Source organism: Strongylocentrotus purpuratus, unplaced genomic scaffold (genome assembly GCF_000002235.5).
Source record: "Strongylocentrotus purpuratus isolate Spur 01 unplaced genomic scaffold, Spur_5.0 spur5_scaffold_20, whole genome shotgun sequence".
Classification (NCBI taxonomy): domain Eukaryota; kingdom Metazoa; phylum Echinodermata; class Echinoidea; order Camarodonta; family Strongylocentrotidae; genus Strongylocentrotus; species Strongylocentrotus purpuratus.
Genome location: NW_022145606.1, coordinates 27855649 through 27881999, shown reverse-complemented (window position 1 = coordinate 27881999; position 26351 = coordinate 27855649). Strand labels below are relative to the sequence as shown.

The 26351-nt window shown below is 36.3% G+C and overlaps 1 protein-coding gene across 1 annotated transcript; it reads left to right on the top strand.

The window, feature by feature from the left end:
• The first annotated feature begins 4200 nt into the window (after window positions 1–4200).
• LOC105440236 lies at window positions 4201–25289 on the top strand. Its single transcript, XM_030993817.1, has 5 exons — window positions 4201–4429; window positions 20113–20388; window positions 20840–20941; window positions 21582–21806; window positions 25015–25289. The coding sequence occupies exons 1-5, from the start codon at window positions 4201–4203 to the stop codon at window positions 25287–25289; spliced, it is 1107 nt and encodes a 368-aa protein (XP_030849677.1).
• The last annotated feature ends 1062 nt before the right edge of the window (window positions 25290–26351 follow it).

The window sequence follows — 26351 nt, the reverse complement described above, 5'->3', positions numbered from 1 at the left end:
GCCTTCGAGAAGTTTAGCGAGTCGCAAGATAGCTTGACTCAGTCAAAATCATTCATGATATTGGCAAAGCTGGTGAAGAAAGAAGAGGCAGACAAGCTTTCCGCCGACTACATCTGTATCCTAACACTACTTTCGAAGTTGAAGGAATGTCTCTCAAATCCTGAACATGAGACAAAGACAAGTCGAAAAACATCCGACAAGAACATTGTGAGCGTGATTTCTGATAGTGCGGAGGAGTTAGTTCAAGCTGTAGATGACCTAACAATCAATGACAACAACAAACGGCTCGTAGTAGAACATGAAGGCATTCCTATCCTCGCTAAATTGCTTCAACGAGATTGTTCCGTGGTGGAGAAGACTTCTGCCGCCAACGTGGTCTGGAGACTAGCCTTTCTCAAGGAAAATAAAGAAAAACTGCGGAAAGAACATGATATTATCTACAGTAAGTAAACATTATTCACATTTCTCATAATCATGATAATATGGGAGGGGGATTTAAACAACTTCATACGTACACGAGGAGTCCTGATAACGATTATAGACTTAAGATAATAATAATGGATATATTTTTTGCTTAAGTTGATATCATAGGTGTAAGAAATGAAGGGGGGGGGGGTAGCCCCTAAAAAAATGGCTAGCCACTTCGATTTGTATAGCAAAGGTGAAAGGGGAGGGAGTAAAGAACGAAATCCGTTTATGAAAAGGAGTTTTAAGATTGAATATTCCCACCTTGGGCATTAATAACATAACACGTTGGGCAGTGACGTTCTTGGCCCACACGAGGCGAATATTTTCTTACCTCCATTTTAAGAGAAGAAGCATGTCTTGTGTTCAGATATAGAAGGGCGTTACTATGTGTTTAAGATCATATGTTAATGCCCTAGTAGCTACGAACTGACGATATAATATTTTCTTTTATTACCAAACAAGATCTGAGCGAGGGTTCCCGTCATAGAAACGAAAAACTCCGCGATGCCTGTGAGGGCGCCCTTTTCGAGATAAAAAAAACAACAGGTGTCGAGTCACCGCCGGGGGCGCCGCACAGTGGGCCAGGGAGGAACCAAAGGTAAAATTCTGATTTGTACTGGAAGGAATATTGGCATATCCCCGTTACGACAAATGACCGAAGGGAAAAACATGAAACAGATTAGGATTTGTAAGAATTCGACGAAATCACATCGTCTATTTCCAGGTGTATATGGAACATAGTTATTTTGTATTGACCACATGACACCGGCCATTTTAGGAATAAAGGGTAAATCTACCCTGATATGAATTTGGTTTTAACAGAAGTAAATAAATGAGCGAACCAGGTCGGTGAAAGTGTGAGCAAAAATTGAAAAAAAAGTTATGATTTGTTGACGGTGCGATCGATCAAACCAAAATTGGCAGCTCTGTGACTAATCTTGCGAGGCCCCCTCCCATTTCTTCTGTACTATTCAGAATGTGCAAGCAACTATAACATTATTACAATTTCGTTGTAGTACCTTGTATTAAAATGTTACCATTATTTACAATTGCCCATCTCCAAATTTATTACGGTTATGGATGACGATACGTTTTAACTGTTTCTAGTAACTTCCTACTAGATAAAACGTAACATACCTTAGTGCTTCAAGTATCATTACCACGGTCACAGGATTGAATTCCGATTCTGGACTAAACAGTCAGACCGCAGCGTGCGCGATAATGAGGCTGTACGCTGATTTTTATTCAGCGTCCTTTTGGTAATCTCGTACATTCACGTGCGCTGAAATTCACGAGATTTTCAGTGAGATTTGTAAGGGTGTACACGCAGCTGCTTTTGTGGTCGATAACTTTAGTCAAAATGGCAGCACGCAACGGTAATTACTCTCGAGATTTTCAGCTTCAGTTTGATATGAAAGTTGCAATATTTCACAATTTTGAAACAATCCTTTTTTACCACTTTTATTGTCGTTATTTTTGTAACATTTCAACAGCTATTTTGTACCCGGAATTTCGCTTTTGGTTCCTGACTTTGGTACATAATTAATTTGTTTACTTCGAGATTCGTTGGAAAGATAAAAAGTCACTGATCAAAATAATGTCAAAACCTAATTGACGCAAAATCATGTTCTCATTATATTCATAGTAATTAAGACCCTAAAAACCCGGAAATTACGAATTTGTTCTTTCTATGATGGCGCGAAATTGTGTGATTTCATACTCGTGCACGCTCGCCGTCTGAACAATGGCAATGCATAACTGATTGTTAAACTCCAGGGAGCTCCGCCGCGCCACCGACTGGCCGAACAAAATAAGAAAAATGATTAAAAAAGAAAAATCGTAGAAAATAATGATCTAAAAAGCAAATGATGTATTTGATACGGGCTTTTTAGATTGTTGTCATGACTCCTTGAGCGCACGTGGATTACCGGCGCACGCCACAAGGCAAGCTTATTAAAATGTGGATTCAGAATGTTAATGAACCAAAGCGGAACATATGTGACGTAGTTGACGTATTTGACCAATCAGAACTCTCTATTACCACATCGGCAAAGTTGACTACTTTTTTTAAATTATTCATGAACATTTGCGTGATTTGTCTTGGTTCCTGACTTTGGTACAGCGTAAAATATAATAATTTTGATATCATTGTAGAAAAAAATGCTGATTATAACATCTTCTTGACGAAAGCATGATTTCTATGTGAAAATCAGCCCTACTCTTTAGATAGATTTATTGTCGAAAAACCCCATTTTCAAGACGAAATATCTGTTTCCAAAATATATTTAACATGATTGTCATATAAGTATATGGAGAGTGCAACTTCTTATCTTTAAAATAAGACCCATTTCATGAGAAATGAACAATTACAAAGGCAAAAACTGCCGATCGGGAAGACCGTCTGCACTACTAATTTACGTATGCAAGACACGTAAATTCTTGCATACGTGCTGAATAAAATAGAGGGTTTTCGCACCGGCTGCGGTCTGACTGTAAAAGGGGAAGTAAATAGGTCAGTTAAAGTTTGAGAAAAAACGATTGAAAATAAGAAAGTTTGGAATTTTGGAAGGTGCGATCAACCAAAGACAAATTGGTACCATTGTGACGTATCTTGCGAGCTCCCCTCCCGTTTGCCCTTTACTAACAAACTCAATGGCCCGAATTCACAAAGCAAGGTTTGAGCTCAGACCAAGGTTTGAGCTCAAACCTCCTTTTGTTTCGCCAAACCTCCTTTTGTTATTTTCAAACCAGGTTTGTAAATAACAAAAGGAGGTTTGGCGAAACAAAAGGAGGTTTGAGCTCAAACCTTGGTCTGAGCTCAAACCTTGCTTTGTGAATTCGGGCCAATATATTTTACCTAAAGCCAATTTTCGATCATACATTTACTCTAAATACAATTATTGCATATAGGTTTTTAAGCAACCCCTGTATGAAATAACTTTGTTCCATCATCGATAAGTAAACAAACAGAATGGAAATGAAATGTTCTGTTCAGAGAAAATAGGAGAGGACCGCGCAAAATACGTCACAGTGTTGCCAATTTGTGCTTCACCGGTGTGAACTTTAGCAACTCATAACTTTCCTATTTTTTTTTATCAGATATTGGTCAAACTTCTACCCTTTTTTCTCTCATTTTCTGCTTTTATTACAACCAACCTTTTATGAGGATGATCTCTCCGTCAAAGACATGGATACATTTATTTCACTTGTATCATATTATTATTCATATTAGTATAAATCCAAATTTACTCTTATTCAATTTTTTTTTTTTAAATTAATAAAGTCGTTTCATTGACAGTTTCAATGTACATGAAAGGGTACTCTGTTTATGGGAATGTTGATTGGAGACTAAATCTATTCTGTTGTAATATAACTGGTATACGATATTATTCATCGTTTGGATTGCCGTCGTGTGAAATACACGTCGTGCGAAATACACTTTCATCGGATTACAAACATTATAATCTAAGAACTTTTAATTAAGAGTACATAACAATTTATATAGTGAATACAATATGGATTTGAAATTGCTACAAGCTGCCCTTTTTATAAAGGAAATAATACATGGTAAAATTGCACCAAAAATATACACAATAATAAAAGTAGTTGCATTGAAACTGAATGTTGTGAACACAGTCCCGTCACAAGACGAAGGTTTTATAACGTTACGATCTTGATTTCTTTACTCATGTATATTCTTGTATTTATTTGAATAGGAAAGTGAGCGACGAAATGCTAAATAACGTGGCAAAGGACGTTCCAGCCTACGCCTACGACCAGTTTAGCGAAAAGCTTGGAGTCAAGCACAACGAGGCCAGAAATATCTTGACAAAGTACCAAAGCGACTATAAGGAGGCAACGAGGGAATGCCTTGCGAAATGGACGGATAGATCAACCCGTAGTGTGGCTGAATTACATGACGTTCTGAGAGCAGCTGAATTGGGAGGTTTAATCGGTAACTGTAAGTAACGTCAATAAAAAGTAAGCCATGTGGGGACAGTTAACAGCTAACACGCACCCACATTCACGAACGCATAAACTGTACATTTTTTAGAGAGAATATTATGTTCGGCGACAGAGGAAATAAGCTTAAGACAAAAACACTTCAATACAAAACTATGATAACGAAATCGCCAATTACTAGGTAGGGGCATATCAAAATGAAAAAAAAAAAACATTTTAATTTCAAACAACTCTATAATTAATTAGCCTATGCAGAATATCTATATCGTTTCAAAAGATCTGAGCATGATTGTTGTTTAAAGTGCAAATGCACAAAAACCATTATCATTTATTTTATGACTGTAAGTACTCACAAATATTTTGGAACAAGGTCTTATTTTTTCTCCAAAAACAGAAGTAGTGTTTGATAATGACAAAAATGAATAAAGTGATATAGTGGTAGGTAACCAATGTGATTATATAAATTAAAAATATGTAGTTCTTAAAAATCTATAAATTAATTTAGCTTCTTATGTTTTTATATACGCAAAATAGACACGTCAAGCGAGGAATCACAATTATTGAGCAATGAAGAAGGAGTGGACGATGTGTCAAAAATATCAGACGAATCACCAGAGCTATTGGAACATCCCCTGAAAGGAAAGAACGAGACAGAAAAAAAACCAAAGCCAAATACATCGAAAAAACCACGAAAGCCAAATACATCGAAAAAACCACCAAAGCCAAATACATCGAAAAAAACACCAAAGAAGAAATAGAGCAGATCTACGATTAGTATCGTGTGTAGTAATTTTGTTTATCTCTTATATTTTCTATAATGGTAAATTGTCATGTTATTAGTTTAAATATACGCGGTTTGAGAAATAAAAAGAAACCAGATATTTCGATGGTTTAGACATCAGAAATCAGACATTCTCTTCCTTCAAGAAACTTACTGGTCTAGAGATATTGAAACAATTGTAAGAAGTGAATGGCATGGTCCATGTTTTTTTGCTCATGGAACCAATCACTCACGAGGAGTCTCAATATGTTTCAATGATAAATTAAATGTACAAACTATTGCAGTAAAATGTATGCTAAATGGTCAACTTTTGATGCTACAAGCCAAAGTTCATGATATGGATTTATTGCTAATAAATGTGTATGCGCCCACTCAAAAGCAACATAGGGAAGGTTTCTTTCGAAAGTTAAATTCTGAAATAAATAAACATTATAACCATGACCGTGAATTAATTCTAGGGGGTGATTGGAATTGTGTGCTAGACATGCACAACGATGTACGAGGAACGGAAAACAGATATTACAAGACACCCGTAAACCTCAAAAAGTTTGTTAAAAGATATGCTCTATGCGATGTCTGGAGACTAATGCATTTATATATCAAGCAATACACATGGAGAAACATATCTCTCAAGAGGGCTTCGAGATTGGATTTTTGGCTTGTATCTAAACAGATGAAGGTAAACACATTATGTACTGATATCCGTCCTGCCATCAGAACTGATCACAATGCTATAACACTTAAATTTTGTATCAAACAAAATAAAAGAGGACCAGGGTATTGGAAAATGAATACCGATATCTTAGATGATGTAAATTACAAAATGAAAGTTTCAGAAATTATCTATTCCTTTTGTGAAAATGAATACCCTTCCTCACAAAAAGGTTGGAAATGTTCAAGATTAGAATTCGTGAATTTTCACAACAATTCTGTAGAACAAAAGCACTCGATAGGAAAAATTATAAATTTTCATTAGACAAGATATTGTGTGATCTTGAAAAACAAATTGATGTCAGTGTACCTGATAAAGAAATAGAAAAAGAGTACACCGACACAAAGGAGAAGTTAGAGAAGATTTATAGACATGAATCTAGAGGAGCTGGAATCAGAGCTCGTATTAGGTGGATGGAAGAAGGAGAGAAAAGTACCAAGTATTTTTTGGGTTTAGAAAAGGGTAATGCAAAGAAAAAGGAAATTTCACAATTAAAACGTGGAAATGATAGTCGAATCGTTAGCAAAAATGAAGAGATTAGGGAAGAGGTTGTAAAGTACTATTCCAATTTGTATAAAGAAGAAAAGCATGATACCAAGAATATGAGCAATTATATTGGTTTTCAAAACATTAATCCATTATCTAACGAAAACAAAGAATTGTGTGATGGATTAATTACCGAAGAGGAATGTAAACGTGCAGTATTTGCAATGCAGAAAAACAAGACACCGGGATCAGACGGAATCTCTGTTGAATTCTATCAGTTGTTTTGGCCATAGGTAAAAACATTGGTGGTTGAAGCGTTGAATGAGTGTTATTCAACAGGAGTTATGTCAGACACACAAAAGAAAGGGCTCATCACATTGTTATTCAAGAAAGGTGATGCTCATGATTTAAAAAACTGGAGACCAATCACTTTGCTCAATTATGACTATAAAATAATGGCAGCGGTTTTAGCTGCAAGGGTACAGAAAGTCATTGGGGAAATTGTACATGAAAATCAGACAGGTTATATAAAAGGTCGTCTGGCAGCCAGTAATGTAAGGTTGACAAAAGACATCATTGAATATTTTACTAAAAATGGTCAAACTGGAGCAATTATGCTAGTAGATTTTTCTAAAGCATTCGATGTCCTAGATATACAATTTCTTAACTCATGTCTAGAAAAGTTTAACTTTGGTGAGTCATTTCGCAAATGGATCTCTGCCCTATATAAAAATATTTCAAGTTCGGTATTGGTTAATGGTTGGATTTCCAAAAGTTTTGATGTTGAAAGAGGCATACGACAAGGACGTCCATTGTCAGCACTTATCTTATCTGCCGAGCTCATGGCAAACAAAGTGAGAAAAAATAATATTATTAAACCAATAGAAATGGTCGAGTATGACCTTAAACTAAAGTTGTTGCAATATGCCGACGATACATTATTTTTTGTTCCGGATGAAACTTCATTAAATGGAATGTTACATGAACTGAATCAGTTTGGCGAAGTAGCAGGTCCAAGAATAAATAAAGAAAAGACAGCCATGATATGGCTAGGAGACACTGATAGAAGTTGGAATTTAGAGAATCATGATCTGAAATGGTCCCACAAACTTATAAGATACTTAGGTCACTACATATATTTTAATAATAATGAAGCTCTAAAGATGGACTGGGAGCAGAAGTTAATAAAAATGAGGAAAATTCTTGATAGCTGGACAAAAGGAAGCTTAACCATTTTTGGAAGAGTCACGGTACTGAAAAGTCTAGCACTTAGCCAAGTTACTCACTTGATCATGGTTGATTCCATCCCTCCAAACTTTTTGAAGTTGATAGAAGGCATTATATTCAAATTTATTTGGAGTGGGAAAACAGAAAAAATCAAAAGGGTTTCTCTTATTGAAGACTACAGTAAAGGCGGTATAAAAATAGTTAGGTAGATTTTTCAATGAGAGTAATGGAGCATGGAAAACATTTTTTTCTTACTGGTTTAACTTATTGGGAAGCATCAAGCTACTGCCGAACTGCTCTTATAATATAACCACACTTAATGATATTCTAGTTCAAAAGAAAATTCCGTCATTTTACGTAGAAATCTTAAAGTCATGGGAAATGATTATATACTGCACTACAGTGAAAGATGTTTGTATATCTATACATGAACCAGTTAAAGTTTCAGATCAGATTATTTGGCACAAACAAAACATGTGGTGTATGATAATCAGTCGCTCTTTTATAAAGGCTGGTATGACAGTGGTCTAGTATTTTTAGGAGACCTTTTTACGAGAGATGGCTTTCGGTCAACAGAATATATTAAATCGCAGGTGCATTCCAAACGAAAATGCAATGCAATGTTTGACTATGCAAGACTTAAACGAGCGATACCTCCTGTATGGGTCAATAGTTTAAAAGAAGAATTTATGCATGATTATACTAGACAAGAACATGAAAACAATGTTCCATATCTGTTGGTGGCAAATAAGGTAAAACATGTTACTGATATAAGTAGCAATCGTTTCTATAAACTCATTCCTTCGAGAACTGTATTAACTAACACATGTTGCCTTTATTGGGTAAAAAAAACTTAATGTATATATTGATTGGTCTAAGGTATTCAAGCGTAATCTTGCTCAAATTAGAGAAAGCAAATTACGAGAGTTTAATTTGAAATTACTGTATAACCTATTGCCAGTAAGAAGTAATCTTTTCAAATGGGGAATATCCAATGACGATGTATGCCCAACATGTAATATAAAAGAGGATATGAATCACGCATTTATAGAATGCAAACTAATTGAGCCCTTCATTAAACATATCAAAGAAATATTAAGAGATATATACAAAGTAAGGATACTGACGCTCAATATCCAACACCTACTCAAAATAGATTGTGAAAGTCATTGTATATTATTCTTTACAATATCATTTTGGACCATTTATAAATTGATTGTTCAACGAAATATAACTGGGATAGACAAGAGAAAAGTTGCTTCTAAACAAAATCTCTATAGAGAAATTACAAAAAGAATGGAAAGTAAATCAAACTTAAAGATGAACAGAAAGCTTTTACCAAAATAACTGTTGGGTGTTATTTAAGAAAATAAAAGAAAAGAAAAAAAAAAAAAAAAAAACAAAAGAAAGGGAATCAAAACTATCAGTATAATTTGTTTGTTAAATATGATTCAATTGCTTTGCAAAGCAAAACTTAATTTCAATTCTCTGTTATGACAATAATAATGTATTTGCGATTATGTAAATTTTATTTGTAGTATTGTATCTTTGAATGTAACCATGTATATATAATCAATAAATCCTCTGATGAGGCAAAACAAAAAAATATTTACACAAAAAAGAAAAGGTAATTTTACAAATATATTCGACATTTACTTAAAGGAAATATTATGGAGGGCAAATGTGAAAAAAAATGTTGATTATGTTAAACAAAAAAGTATAATTCCTTTTGTGATATAAGTATAATTCATGTTTTTTTTTTGTAATCGAGATAATTTTGTGTCTCTGATGTACGTATTATTATTCAATTAATAAACGATGAGGTAAAAAAAAAGAAAACAAAATATTCGGCTCAAAATTTATATTCAACACACTACCATAACAATGCAATTGATATCAACTTAAAGGTATTTTTGTTATCTATCATGAGACACCAAATCCATAATGATTTGAGGTTTTACTTCACATTAATCTTTAACACTCGATTCAAACTCATCAAACACATCCTCACTACACTAATACAGATACTTATTTTCATACAATTAATAAACGTAAGGGCAACAATATCTTTTTTTGGGAAAATCAAATCAATAACTTTGGGTTGCTATAACTTTTCACCGAAAAGAGATGTAAGTCTCTCCTATGCACAATATATTTTTCTTGTACATTTCTCGAACTTTACATACAAAGACACCTCCCCCATTTTAGTAGATGGAAAATAATGTTTTTGGATAAAATTCAATTTTGTGATAAAATCACATTATTTTTTTAAAACTTAAAATGGTAATATCATCTATTTCTGTTTCCGAAGAAAGGAAGAATTGATATTTGACAAACGCTGTATATATTTTGTTCAAATGAGTTGATAAGGTTTCTATAAATGTTTAATACTTATTTTGTGTTAATTCAGAGGGTTACTGTGTTCAAACCGGGAGAGGAAGGATATTTCGATAAGAGTAGTCGTGGTAGGTACAGGTGAACACGCAGGTAAAAATCCACCTGATCTGGCAATGTACATATCATGCACACAGTGAATCTTTTAACGCTTTGGTAATATTATGTGTCCAAGGGCGTGTTTTCTGAGTTTTGCCCTAGTGTTGTGTTTCACATGTTTATCTGGGGAAAAGTTAGTTGTTTTCCTTAATTGTTAGTTGTAGAAAACATTGATGTTTGAACTAAAGTTAAAGGTTTTAAATACATTTCTATTAAATGTTTATTGTTATTTGGAAGAAAAGATGTCGTTCAGAAAATAAAGATCAAAATGATTTCTGGACAAGAGATTATTCGATTTTAGATTTAACTGTTTATGTTTAAGTTGTGGTTTTATTTCAGAATTACATCCAATTAGACAAAACGTGATATATATTTGTGCTAACAGCTGGCATTTACAATAGTGGTACATTTCATATTTGTGTGGTAATTATAGGAATGTTATACCAGAATGCTAGAATGTGGGGAAGGTTAAGTTTTTTTCCCGTTCCAACTCCCTAGTACTGCATATTCAATGTGCACTATTTGGTGCAGGTATCGTTTGTATAACGATTTTGCCGTTTGGGAATACTTTATTGTTTGTATAAGAAATTCAATGAGTTATCATTATCTATACATTGTAAAAACATTTTAATGATTTATATTTGTAGATATTGATTGTGAGGTAAACTGTCATGGACTTCTGGTCAATATTTCAATTGGTCAATCATTCTAAGATCATCGGACTTTTCGTGCCAGGTCAGTTTTTGTGATCTGAGGAGCTAGAGGATGTGTTTGTAGCTGTAGATGCAGAGTGATTAGCTGAGAGAGACCGGATTAGAGTCCAATTTCAATTGCAACAATTGTTTAATTGGAGAATTATTAAAGTAATGTTCATTATTATACTTTTAAGACGCTTTCAGGATATATAATGTGGTATGAGAAAACCCTAAAACGTTTATTATTATATGCATGTACTGTGAAGATATTAACGTCATAGTTTACATTATTTTGGGGTAGGGATAATTTTGTTGGGGTTGCGACTGATAGATTGATAATTAATCATTTACCCTGTGGTTACCACACCTATTTGTTAGTTGTCAATGACGAATTTGTTCCTGAAGAATGACTGCTTATACGTGTTATTTGAGTCTATGTACTTGCATTTATGATTGTCATTTTTCGAATTGATTTGCATGATTTTCACGTTTCCCACAATATAATCTGAAAAATAAACGAGTTCAAAAATAAAAAAATACGAATACCGGATAGTCGAACTTATTGAAGCGCACACGTGACTGGGTTTGACCAATCAATTGCATATGATGTCACAGTAAGTTGTTATAGTTGCATATTTAATTATACACCTGTGTCATCCTCCTAATAATGTTGATTTATGCATTTGCTGGAATTATTGAAACACACAATTTCTTTGTATCGACTGCTGTTTTTCCTGGTTTCATGAAACATCAAATCGGTTGTAAAATCTACCCTCAGTGTTCAAGATCTAAAAAGAAAACAACCTGTATTATGAAACGTATTAATTCGATCAAAATAAATATATTTGATCGATTTTTTATTTTAAATTTGAAGTATGCATGATATTGTCACAAACAGCTCAGCAACTTTATTCATCTTTATATATTTATATGATTATCTGAAAATTTTATATAGAATAATCGAAATCTTGAGCACATTGCCTTGCTGGCACAGTGTGGTTTATATAGGTAATACGCAAATTCGGAGGTCAGTGGTTTAATTTACATAGTGTTAACGATGCTTCCTTGAATATTTGGTCTTTTTGTGTGAAATAAAGTCAAATAACAACAACAAAAACACAAATACCCTTTACTGAATTGTAAACGTTGCATTAATTGAAAGGAAGATTGAGTGCTGGGAATGGGTGACGTATGATTGGTGAACTTTTTTAATTTGATATGTTAGTGTTGAAGAGTAATATTCGAAAATATACCTAAAAAGGATGGGTCTTCAAAACGCCCGCTCATTCGAAATATGACGAGTAACAAGTAAAGTTTGTGGACCCAACTTTCATACGACATGTTTGTGTATGCTCTTAATAATGTACCCTATACATTTGTATTAACAGTGCAAGTGACTTTTTAGTAAGACTGGGCCAATTTCTTATCCTTTTGTTGATTCCAAAACCTAACATTGTAAAGCAATGTGCATGTGCCACATGAACACAGTTTTTCATACATATACAATTATCTTGGGTTTAATTTCAGCAGACGAATGAGAGAAACAAATAAGTGGCATTTGAACAATATTCGATTAAGAATAGAAGAGCTATAAATATTTGAAATTGTAATCAATGAAACACGAATTGTCAACACTGTGACGTGTTTGGCGAGCTCCTCTCCAGTTCTCTCTGCACCCACAACAAAAAGTGAGTCATTTGACACATTTAAGCATAATTTTCGTGAGTCAGGTGTAAATTGACTCATTAGTAACAACCAATGAGTCTCTATTGACTCATTTATATTTCACCAGTGTGTCAATCATGAGCTGACGCATTTGCAAAATGCTTCGACTGACTCACATGGTCGTAAAAAATGAGTCAAGATCGACATAACAGCATTTTAGAAGAAAAAAGTGAGTCAACTTGAAAGTGAGGCTGTATGCATGCGCGCGCATGCTTTCGTGACGTCATCCAAAATGCGCATTCTCGAGCCATATTTGAATTCCCGATCGACGACGCGACGTTCGCCATCTTATATCTTGGATTCAGAAGAGTTTTGACTGCAGCTAGTGAAAAATTGGTACGCATAATTATTCATATGGTTTTAAACGATGATTTTTATGACTGGATTCGTGGGCTGAATCTTCTGATTATTATACAAATGATGCATGCGTTCATTTTACGATATCCGCACTCGAGTTGATGAGGCTGTGTGTAACTTAACTATCACTATGAACAAGACTGACAATGAGAGCGGACAAAATATACAGTTCCTCAGGTAGACAAAGGAACATCCCTTACTGCTATTATGTAAAAATGTGTAGAACAGGTGTCACATGCATATTCACTTTTTTACATAATAGCTGTGAAGGGATGTTCCTTTGTCTACCTGAGGAAATGTATATTTTGTCCGCTCTCATTGTCAGTCATGTTCATAGTGTATAGATTCTACTGTATCGCACGAAGCCGTGTCGAATGAAAACATGCATGATCTTGCATCATTGTTTTATACAACGAAACTCCTATCCTTGTTATTTGATGTAAAACGAATTAATTCAAGATTGTTTCGTGACAGTATGGGTGACAAATAAATCTCAAGTTAAGGCTTAATTTAGTGCGTACAAAGTAGATTTTTCAGATTCGGGTAGCGGGACCACCGATTACATCGCTAAAATGTGATATTTTAGGATATATTTTCCATTGCAAATGTGGACAGTGACTCTGGCATGGTATGGTATGTGTGTGATAGGCCTAGGGAGTAGGGGGGTCTATGTCATGATGCACCCACAACAAAAAGTGAGTCACCCTTACTCAAATTGATGAGTCACTGGTTTGTCCGTACAGCGAAACACTTGAAGGATCATGTGAGTCACTATGACTCGATACAAATGAGTCTCTTAGATAAATAAGACTCATTTGTATCGAGTCATAGTGACTCACATGATCCTTCAAGTGTTTCGCTGTACGGACAAACCAGTGACTCATCAATTTGAGTAAGGGTGACTCACTTGTTGTTGTGGGTGTGTACAAAGAATTTCATAAACTTCCATATTTTTAGTTTTTGATGACGGAATAGACTTGTTTCAAACAGATATTGGAATTATGTTTGGTGAATGTATGATTGTGACATTTTCTCAACGAAAATGTTTGATTGATCGCATTGTCATTGTAATACCCCACAATACCTGGGTTGCTAGATTGAAAGAAACAGCGGGCGATGAAAACAAAGAGAAAGAGAGAGAGAGAGAGATGGTAGGGGCAGGGGCGGGCCGGGAGGGTAGGGGAGGGGGACAGGGGTAGTTACACTGACCAGACCGAAAGCACACCGACAGACTGAACAAAAACATTGTACAAGTTTGGCGGGGTGAGTGAAGTATATATGTGAATTAAAGGCAATCCAACCTTAGTTATGAGGTTATTTGTATGAAGTAGAAAAACAAGCGAAACATAATGGCGAAAATTTGAAGTACATTGGACCAATAATAAGAGACTTTAAAATCTGAGATAACCAACTCTATGAAAATCTCAATTGTTTCGGATTGCGACGTACACACGGACAACTATCTAGTTTGCAAGTGCCTCCTTCGGGGAACTATCCAACATACAATGAATAAACAAGTTGTATAGGTCCTCTAGAAATTAAAACAATCGTGAGCTTCAAAATTTGTTTTCCGTCCACAGACTTTAGAATAGAACCAACCCATCAGTTTCCTGGCATCGTTACAAACATTTGCCACTTATTTTGCTTGCAGGGGCTTAGAGCCATATTCGCGGGCTTTGTGCCATACTAGTCGCGTTGGTCCTTCCATTCTTTCATGACATCGACGGTTGCTATCAACAAATATTAATCTTATTCGGCCGGGGGTGGGAGGAGGGTTTCCCCCCGGTTATCCCTCTTCCATCTTTTTTACAGAATACTAGAATCACCCTCAAGGAGGTGAATTAACAATTGCCACTGATATCATTGATTTTTTTTAATGAACAATCGACTACAGCAACCAACGATGAAAGAACACAATGTACTTTAACATGCAATGAGAACAGTAATCGATATATTATAATCCGTATTTTCGTTACTTGCATTGCCCTTGTGATGACCTAGAGGATAGGCGTATCACGTCGTTTGCCCAAGAACAACATTTTCCTGAATTACTTTAATTTCTTACTTCTTTTAACATCGCACACAATATAAATGAACACTCCTCATAAATGAAACAAAAAAACCCAGAACAAAAACAAAATAAAACACAACAATCAAACCGACTTTAAAAAAACCAAAACAAAGCAAACTTAAACAAAACAAACAAATTAACAACCACCCACTCACGTGGTAACAGTTTTCTTTATATAAATAAAGTTGAAATCTGGTAATGCTATTATATTGTGTATTAAAGAAACTGTGTGGAAGCTATACACATTTCTAGTTTGAAGGACAAACGTATTGGTATATGCTGTGAGACTTTGGAATCAAAATGATAAGATATTGACTCAGTCTTGTTGGTAGTTACATGCGTTGTACATATACTTTGGTATATGGGACTACACTAACATGTATGATGTATAACTGGTTTATAACCCTTGGTTGTTACTTGTCTTATTTTATAAATGTGAGAGTATTTAAAGAGCCATCCTTTTATCAAGGGCAATTTTTTATACGATAATCTCCCACTCAAACATGAAATTAATTTTAAAAAAGCTCACAAATTATTTCCACCTGTCGCTGAACCCTACCTTTAAACTGTAATGAATAATGACTATAGTAAGAGAGCATTCGATCATGATTGCCGATACCTGCAATGAAACATGTTGACGTCATTGATCCTAGTCTTTGGTCCCTCGCGAAGGTTGTAAGGGGGGGGGGGGGGGGTTAAGAGAAGGGGAAAAGAGGGAAAAACCAATAGAGCCTACACAATAGACATGCACAATACGATCATTATAATAGATATCCATAACTCATTAATCAAGTAGAGGACCAACTCAAAGTTGCCGCCACTCCACAAATGTTGAATTTGTTTGTGAGCCAGCCAGGGTACTGTGTGGTTAATTTGTTACGCTCTCGATCTTGACCTCAATCTATATTGTTTTATCTCCTCCTATCCCTCTCTTCTCCTTTCTCTATCTCTCTATCTTACTCTTTATTCTCTCTCTTTCACCTTTGCCCCCACCCTCTTTCTCTCTCTCTCTCTCTCTCTCTCTCTATCCTTCTATCTTTCTCTCTCTTTCCCTCTCTCTCTATCATTCCCGTCCTCCCTTCTCTATTCCCTATTTCTGTCTCTCTCTATACCTGTAACTCTATTGTCAGTTCTATGCACAGCACACCTACAATACAATAGAATGGTCCTCCAATGCTTATTTATTGCACAAACCTTAACATTAAGTCTCACAATCCAATACACAGACAGGAGGAATCACATGATATATGTCACCATCTTAATCTAAAAAAATTCCACTACTTGCCCCGACAATATTTTACCCTAAAACTGTGTTTGTTTGTTGTAATAAGAAAAACTGCTTTACATTATAATTATGATTCATGTGAATTGCCAACTGTCAACAAACACATGCCTACAATATCATGATATGGATATGTAAATATTGTGCCCAGACATACAAATCGAAATATTAATTTTGAGAACTTGGCAAGATTATTAGATTGTTTAAACCTTGATTTCAAAGGTCATTGAAGGGCGTATTGCAATCTGCTGCGGTCGGTTGGCAGATGCAGAGTTTGCACAGGAATATTTTACAATGATGAGAAGAATTACTTTCAGAAGACAGGGTTGGAATGTACTCTACCAAAGTTAACACTACTGTTACACACATACTTCTTTAAGGTATCAGTTTATTCACTTTTATTTTATATGATCATTATATTTTCATTAGTGTTTATCTATGTTGTTAAATCTTATGACGTGTAAAGTCATACAAAATATATATATATCTTGAAGAAGACAAAAGTCTACAGGTCCCAATCAATCACACTGATCATCATTCCTTCTAAGAGATGGACCATATAAAATGGAATTCCCCATTATATCATCCACTTGCTACTTCTCTTGGTTTTTTATATTTTGTATTAGGGCCCCGAACACTAGGTTTGGTGATCAAATATTATGTAAGTTATTCTCTTAAACCATTGGCAACGTTGCAGTATAACTTTAATCACTGTAGCCCTCAGCGACAGAATTCATTTATAAGAATTCGATCATGCGCTAATCAATATAATGGTTTCGTTCATTGCCATGGGACTGTCACAAACTAACACTCTCCAAATCAGTGCACAAGCAGCGGCGCTTCGTTAATTGATTCAGTAGCCCGTAATATGACAAGGGCAATCATTTATGAACATACGGACTACAAGCATTTTACTTATCGTAGAATAATGCAATAATTCTACTTGAACACCTTCATATAGGTACAAATCCTGTAATACTCTTTTTCCTTTAGGAAAGCTTTCACAAACAGGATCTACGATCGTATGAGCAGGTAATATCAAGAATATTCCAATTTTATAAAGATAAACGTATCTTGTGTTATGAATGATGATGATATAAGTTTTAATTAGTCTGCACGGTAAGGGGTTGATCATATTTCTATTCTGCGACAATATACTGCTATGGGCTAGCCATACTACCCTGTATATTCAATAATTGAATAAGCCAGCGAGGTGATCAACCAGTTGCTCTCACGATACTTGCAGTGGGCTTTAATCCGTCAAAGGTCAGGGGTAGTCTTCATGGTAACTTTGGGGTTCTAACTTAGGTTCAAAGATATTGACGATATTAGATTAAAGGTTATGGACCCTATTGGGTTTCGAGTTATGTTTAGTGATATGGTCCCTGTTACATTATAGGTTTAAGGTTTAGAGATATGGTCACGATTTGGTTTTCACTAAGGTTATGGTCGCTATTGGTTTTTAGATTTAAGATTTAGGGAGATGGTCGCTAATTGGTTTTTGGTAATGGTCACGGTCGCAAGTGGGTATAAGTTATGTTTAGGAATAGTATTGATGTCGAGATTAAGGTTTAATGTTTAGGTTATGATCATATTTTGGTTTAAAGTTAGGTAAAGGTTGTGGTCGATTAAATGCATGATGAAATACTTTAAAATGCAGATATCTATTCGTAATTGTGTTATATCAGGGATAACTAATTGTTTAACATACACATGTCATTGGGAATTGATACAATGAGAATTATATCAGAAACTATTTAATTGATTTTTTTTTTCATCTTCAACATACAAATCAGAATACAATTTAGCAATTCAACATTTCTATTACACAAAATACAACAAGTTTTTTGAACGTGTATACAATATAATAATATATCATGATAATAAGACAACTTGTTACCATTAAGACAATACCATTAAGAAATTTGCAAACAAAAGAAGGGCTTTTACATTAAGCGATTGCTTGATAGCGTGACAGACCGGGGTAGGGAGGTTAAATATGGTGATATTGATGATGGTGATAGTGTTGATGATAATAATTATGGTGAAAATAAAAATAAGAATATGCTGATGTAAATATGCCTGATACAGAATATGTATGTTTTGTCGATATCTATTTCACTTCATCACGGAATTCCTAATTTGGTATATACCAGCATTACCTTATCATGTATTTATTTGAATACACTACATTATTCATTTGACAGTGTCTGATGGTTCGTCATAAACATGGGATGTTCTGCGAGTACTAGACAGATTTCGCCGGTCAAGATAGTTGGATGTTCTGCACAACCGAAGGCGGTTGCTGCACTGAAGCACAAGGGAAAGGCGAACACTTTAAATGTGGCGATTCTGCCTACTATCGACGGTGCCTCAAAAACATTGACTTACATTTCGGATCGGAGAGTTCAGTGACCAGATCAGAACATTGCTAACTCTTTTCAAAGCCAGTATCAAGCATTTTAAGGACTGTAACGGTTTTCCATGCACCTCGTGTCTTAAAATGATGAAAGACATCGAAACAGTTTCAGAAAACAGCAAAATTGATCTGACCGCTGTAGGGGATGGTTTGGGCATTGACACCGACTACTGCGAAATGTTTGCTTATACGTGGAAAAGGGGAGCTATGTTACAGAAGATTAAAGACGCTGATCCACAACAACAACTATCACATGAGACCACACAAATGTTTACATTTTATAGCGAACTGATTGGTTCCGCCATGAACTTTACGGACCAGTCTGATTACTTCTGTTTACAAATGGAAGAAGATGGGTGCCTGTCTTTGATTGTTGATTGGTTTCTACACCTCGTGGAGAGTGATAAGGCGATGAACAAATGGGTAGATGACATAATGTTTCATGCGATGAACATATTGGAAAACGCATGCAGGAGAGTTCCGTCTCTGGCTCCTAAGCATCACCGGGCCGTGCCTGCCTTGTAAAAGTTTGGCGAGTCGGAAGACAGCTTGACACAGACAATAGCATTCACGACTTTGGCAAAGCTGGTTAATAAAGAAGAGGCTGACAAGCTTTCCACCAACTACACCTGTATTGTATCACTACTTTCGCAGTTGAATACATGTCTCTACAATCCTGAACACAAAGCATATATAGAACGAAAGTCAGTCAGGGGGAGCTTCGATATTGGTGTTAATGCAGAGGAGATAATTCAATCTGTAAATGACCTGGCAATCAATGACAACAACAAACGGCTCATAGTAGAAGAGAGAGGCATTCCTATCCTCGCTAACTTTCTCAAACGAGATTGTTCCGTGGAGGCAAAGACTTCTGCCGCCAACGGGATCTGGAGACTAGCATTTCTCAAGGAAAATAAAGAAAAACTGCGGCAAGATAAGAGTATTATTAACAGTAACATTCTCTATATTTTTCTTATCATGATAATATGCGAGAGTAATGCCAACAACTGCATACGTAAACACGGCTTTAGATTATTATGATGGATTATCATTTGCTTAAAGTTGCATCCAAAGGCATGAGAAACTGTTGGAGGCGGGTGGTTAATACTGAACATATTTGGATAACCGCCACAATATTATGCATATCAAATATGGGGGAGGGGAAGGGGATGGGATGTTTTTTAAATGATTGTTGTTATAATGATTAAAGAACGAAATCAGTTCATGAAAAGGAGCTTTAAGATTGAATATTCTCAGCATGGGCTTAAATAACATAAAACGTTGAAGTGAATGTTCTTCTAAATTATTTCAAAGGAAGCATGTCTTGTTTTTAGAGATTAAAGGGCGTCATTAAGTATGTGTTACAGGTCATAAGTTAACGCCCTTCTGGCTCTAAACAGACGTTATAATATTTGTTTTTATCACCAAACAAGATCTGAAGAAGAATTCCAAGAGTAAAAATGAAAAACTCCACAATGCGTGTATGGGCGCTCTTTTCGAGATCTACGAATCCAAACTTCCCGAAGGCCTGACGCAGGGGAAAACAGATGTCGACTCACAGCAGAGGGCGCCGTCGGACACTGCGAAGTCCAGTGGACACATCATGCTCAGCTACAAATGGGAACACCCATCCAAACCTGTGATGCGAGAGTTCAAGAAACAGCTGCGCAAAAGAGGTTACAACGTGTGGATGGATGAAGACCACATGAGTAAGTTTATCTGCATACACTTCTCTTAGGAAGAATGACACTTTTCATTTTCTTAATATCTTTAATGCTTGTCTGTTTTTTTAAAAGCTGGTAATTTCCTAAGGTGGATCGAGCAGGTGATTAAAGGAAATTAACTTGTTAACAATATGTTCTTATTTGAGCGTTAACTTCTGGACCAACATGGCTATTGGTAATAACGTATAATTCATATTAACTATCCCCAAAGCTAGAGCTTGATTAACCATTGTTTTTGTTCCTTCTCTTCTTTCCTTCTTCTTTATTTTTCTTTACCCTATTGTATTCTTCTTTTTCTTCTTTTACCCCTTTATTCTTGTCCTATCTTTATGTTCTTCTCCCTCTTCTTCTTTTGTCTCTTTTTCTTTTTCTTCTTCTTTCATGATCCTCCAATTTGTTTCTTTTTTGTTCTTGTTCTTGTTATTTCTTGTCTCAGTGGGTGATAAAATTGGTGCCATGGCAGAAGCCGTAGAGAATGCTGATATGATCATAGCTTGTATCACACGTGGTTACCAAGATAGTCAAGACTGCCGTACAGGTAAGAAAAGATTGACCTCTTCTTCTGATTGATGTCAGTTGACTTAAAGGGAGAGGGTACTCAGTGTTCATGTGCAGAAGCTCATAATTCGCTGACACGAGGCTTGGTGGAAATATCATTAAAGGGCCACTCGAACGCAACTAACACAGCCTTTCAAAACATGAATGCACCTCTACTTATTAATATTCCAGCCTCCATTGTTTCAGAAAATCTATATATTGACCAACAAATGATAATAACCATCGATTGTTCATAGATCTCACGCTTGCTGGGCTACACCCCTCGTAAAAAGGCTATACACGGTCACGAGGCTTGATGATAAATTTGACGTCATTGCGGGAATGTCCTTGTATTTGGCCTTCAACTAAGGATCTTACAATCTCATTGTATTCATAATTAGGAATGATTAAATGGCCGGAAACGTTCTGGGGTTATCTAGTGCATATTATGTTTTCGGATAAATGTCTTTTTTAAAACTATTAATATCATAATTTGCCTTTTAAAAGACACTTTAATGCCGAAATCACACTCCTTTTCACCGAGAAGTCGCCAGCAGACACTTTTTGCCTAGACCATTTACCATTTACTCGAACTTAACGTTCTCAAAAAAAAATATTAAAAAATTATATAATATTTTCAGAAGCGTCTTATGCTTACGAATGCAAGAAGAAGATTATACCTGTGAAGGTGAATGACTTCAAAGCTTCTGGTTGGCTAGGCGGTATCACGGCAGGGAAGATCTACTACATGGTTCAGCAACCCGAGCATGTCTCCGAGGTACTCTCCGGCATCATCGAAAAAGAATTCGCAGTGCAGAAAGAAACGGTCCAGAACGTTAAAGCAGCTCCGGTATGTTACTTACACTGTAAGGAGAGAGAGGGGAGAGACAGATAGAGAGGTCTATATGAATAGAGAGGGCGAGTTATATATATATAGAAAGAGAGAAAAGATAGAGCGAGAGAGAATAAAAGAGAGAGAGATAGAGAAAGAAGAGAGAGAGAGATATATATATAATGCTACGGTCACAAATGTTCGTACGAACGATTCGTTCGTACGAATCTCCCTGTTCCTACGAATTTCAGAGTTCGTAGAGATTCGCAGATGGGGCAAAGTTTCTTACGTCCTTCTTACAGAGTTCGTACGAACGCCGTTTAATTCGCAAGAACAACTCAAGACCTTCTTGAGAAACGAAGATTTACGGTTATGCAATGGCCCCAGAGTTCGTACGTTTTTCGTAAGAACGCCTTGTGTTCTTCTTACGTCAGACTTACGCCAATCTTACGAGTTTTTGTTCTCGCAAGCTGGTCGTACGTTTAACTCACGGCATTCACAAGCCATTCGTAAGAAGATCTTACGATTTTTTTCCCTATTTGTTCGGGTTGCAAAAAAAGCGCTGCCGTATACTGTCGAAAATTCTATGACTGTTGAAAGTTTGATATTACACGATGACAGTATTGCCAAGAAGACTACAACTGCAACTGCAACTCCATAAAATGTTTCTTGAACTTGCTGTTAGCATATCTGTTACTTCCTTTATTATAAAAGCAGTCATGTTAACCGAAGAAGTCAACAAGTTTTTGCTCTGGGGTGGCATCAAAGTCGTAGGACTACTTCTCCTTTCTTAGTTTCCCCGTTACCTCATCTTCATCGCCGTCAAACTGCCATCTTGATGGTTCTCCCTCCTCCTCGTCGTCGTCATCTTCCACCGCCTCCTCCTGGTCGCTTCCGATATGGCCATCATTTCTTGATATCAGGCGCGCCGAAAGCAGTTTGGGATTGGGGTGGCGAAAATTCCAGGGGGCTCACCTTCCAGGGGCAGTGGCGTAATGAGCAAAATCGTTTGGAGGAGGGGGGGGGGGGGCAGAAGGAAAATTTGCATCACCACCACTCCTAGGCCTACATGTTACATGCAGGCCCCACGGAACATTTTTCAAAGTGGAGTATTAACGATCAGGTTAGAGTGTAGCGAGCGTAGCGTAAATTGGCGTGAGGTCCGGGGGCTTTGCACCGGCGGGGGTCAAGGGACTAAGCCCCCGGAAGCTCATGGTTTTTAGGCATTAAATTGCGGTCAGATAAGCATATTTAGATACCTTATTTGTGTCACTGGCAGGTCACTAATTGTCGGGGGTTCCAGGGAGCAGAGCCCCTGGAAGCTTAAAGGTTTTAGGTATTCAATTACGGTCAGATGAGCATCCAGGGGCTGTCTTAGGGCCCTTGCTGGGGTCCAGGGGGCTAAGCCCCTGGAAGCTCAAAGGTTTTCGGCATCTAATTACGGTTAGATGAGCATATTTTGATATCTCATTTGTGACATTGGTAGGTCACACATTTTGTTCTCTCTCTTTCTTTCCTTTTCTCTTTTTTAAAAAAGTGAGGGGGGCTCGAGCCCTGAGCCTCGCCGTTCTGCAGGCCCTGACATGAAGGCTTCTAAATAAGCATATTTTTAGGCTAATTTTTATGTTAATTTGGGAATTAGTAATTTTCAAACAAACGCATAAACAGATATGATTTACACAAAAAAATGAGAAAAAATACCGGAAAATCATGTCATTTCACCAACGTTTGTGAATCGCTGGTATCGAATTAGAAATAACCCCGCCCATTAGTACGCCACTGTTTAGGGGCTCATGTCTTCTCACCACTACAGTAACAAAAATAAAAAAACACTTTCCCATCCTCTTACAATATTTCCACGATATGCCCAAATCGCATATTCTATAAAAACCTCCATTGATAAAATGTAGGAGCAAGCGGAACGTATACGAAATTTAATCCCTATTAACTTTCCTTTTCTTTGAATAGAATATAATTTATATGTGATTCAATTCAGGTTTTGTTCTTGCCCCCCTGCCCCTCCCCCCCCCCCCCCACTTCCGGCGCCTCTGCTTGATATTGTTGTTGCTGCTCTCCTCCTCTTTCTCCTTCCTCCTCATCTCTTTCCTTAAATTTGTTTCCCTTCCCTCTCTTCCCTCTAACAGATTTCCCCTTTGGTCCCATATTTCTTCGACAGGAGATGCACCCCGACAAACACTATGAACATAGTGTGGCTTTATAACCGTTAAAACTCAACATTTGCATAAATTGTGTACGTACATCTTACGAGCACCTTACGAACGTCTCACGAGCGCCATGAGTCATTTGTACGAAGACCATAAGAATCTCCGCTCGTAGGGCGTTCTTACGAACGCCGTAAGAGCCCTCTATGAACAACTTGAGGCGTTCTTACGGTCATCGTAATAATTTGAAGCTTCTAGAATTGTCCCTTGACCCTACGAAATGTACGTAGATCTTGCGTGGTTCTTACGATGTAAATACGGCGTTCGTACGGCCGCCTTACGAAGAGAGGGTTTCGTACGATGTTAAAAAAAATCTTGGACAAGACCATCGACCAATCTGCGTTCTTACGAACGGTCTACGAACGGTCTACGAACGCTTGTTTCGTACGGCCTTCTTAAGAAGATCTTACGAAATGGTCTGAAAATTGTTCGTACGGCGTTCGTAGCAGCCCGTAAGGGTATTTGTGACCAAGGCATTAGACAGAGAGAGAGAGAGAGGGAGCGAACAGAATTGATGAATATATGAATATATCTTTGTAATAATAATAATAATAATAATAATAATAATAATAATAATAAGTTTATATCCTTCTTTTTGGTCCTTGATAACGTGATGAGTGGCTACTTTGTGAGATTTGTGTAGATATTTTTTTTCAATAAATAACACCCCTTCTAGTTTGCTTCATACTTATGCATGTTACTTAATATTAATATAATGCATGGTATAATTATAGCATAATATGAATATGAATACGCATTAGCCTTGTTAAAAGTAATAACATGTATATTTACAATTAGAATGTAAATATAAGTGAGTAACAATTTAACAAGCTGGAAAAAACAAGGCATATTAATTCGAGTAAAAATTATCAGCTTTCATGGCCAATGATAATTATGTTGGTTGTTATGCTTATAATTATTTTGAGATATTTTGTAATATACATATATATATATATGTATATGTGTGTGTATTTTAAAATGAATTTCGTTTCTTTACTTGTGCTCCATTTTCCTTGAAAGCTTCCTCGTCCCCAGAGCTAGAACTGAATCCACCTCCGATGGAATCTCAATTACCCGGATGGGATTCCAAGAAGGTCCAGGACTGGCTGGCAGCTAACAACGTCACAGCACGTATAAACAAAGCTTTGAAAACTCTCAATGGAACCCAGTTATTGCAACTGAAGAAACTACTGGTCACAGTCCCACAAACTTTCTACCAGTCTATGAAAGATGATCTTAAGGTCCCCTTTATTGATGTCCTATCACTTGCTGCAGCTCTTGAGAAACTAAATTAAGTGATTATTATAATAGTGATGATATGAAATGTTCAGTTTTTATTCCACACAATTAATCCCCTTTCCATTGTATTTATCAATTGATAAATAACCTAAAGGTTTCGAGAACATTGAACACTAAAGGTTTCGAGAACATTGAACTGTTTCATTGCATAAGTAATCTATACCGGTGGTAAAATGACTGACATGGAACTAATCAAGACCGGAAATAGGTAGTTTTGCAAAGGCATTATGCTGCCCGAAAGCAATCTTTAGGTTTTGGTTGTCTATTATTATGTGCAAAAGTTCACATGAGATTTAGTGTATTTTTGCCCTTTAATTTATAAGATTTCCTATCAAAGAGTATAAGAGAAGTATAAAGATAGAGTAATGTACAGTTTCTTAGCACGACATGGTACCCGCCATTTCTTGATAACGTAATACCAAGAGCACCTACCCTTTTATGGATAGAATACAATATTCCAATGTCTTGTGTCAAGACAGTAATCTGCAGTTGACACTCTCCACCCAGGTGATGTAAATGGATACACTGTAAATAGAACTTCCTCGAATGCCAAAGCACGTAATCAGGACCGCTTGGCGTATATCTAGGTAATATTATATGTTTGATCAATGAAATCCTGTTCAGTGATTTGTCAACATAGCATCACGTGACCAAACATACCATTGCTATGATGTCACCGTGACGTCATCTATGGTGTAGTGCACTATTCCATAGCACTATACCATGGATGACGTCATATATATACGATCGATCAAGATAAATGTGCTATCGGTCGCGGTCGCGCGTCTGCGCTGCACTCTTCACTACTTCAGTGACAGTAAACATTATTATTATCATTATTATTTTTTGGTTGGTTTGAAAAATATAAAACAAATATATCATGCACTATTTCAAGCCACTAGTGAAATTATGGATTCCTCGGCGACAGAAAAGCTATTCCTGCCACCTCGATCCATAATTTCAACTAGAGCCTCTCAGTGCATGGTGTATTTGTTTACTGGTCCACTGTTTACTGGTCCAGGAAAGGAAACATTATTATTTAAGCAATACATACATTT

Bases quoted from the DNA above. Each gene is read 5' to 3' on its own strand.
- LOC105440236 (XM_030993817.1), top strand. From the start codon at position 4,201: ATGCTAAATAACGTGGCAAAGGACGTTCCAGCCTACGCCTACGACCAG. The intron at 4,430-20,112 runs GTAAGTAACGTC...TCACCAAACAAG, and splicing joins GGGAGGTTTAATCGGTAACT to ATCTGAAGAAGAATTCCAAG. The intron at 20,942-21,581 runs GTAAGAAAAGAT...TAATATTTTCAG, and splicing joins TAGTCAAGACTGCCGTACAG to AAGCGTCTTATGCTTACGAA.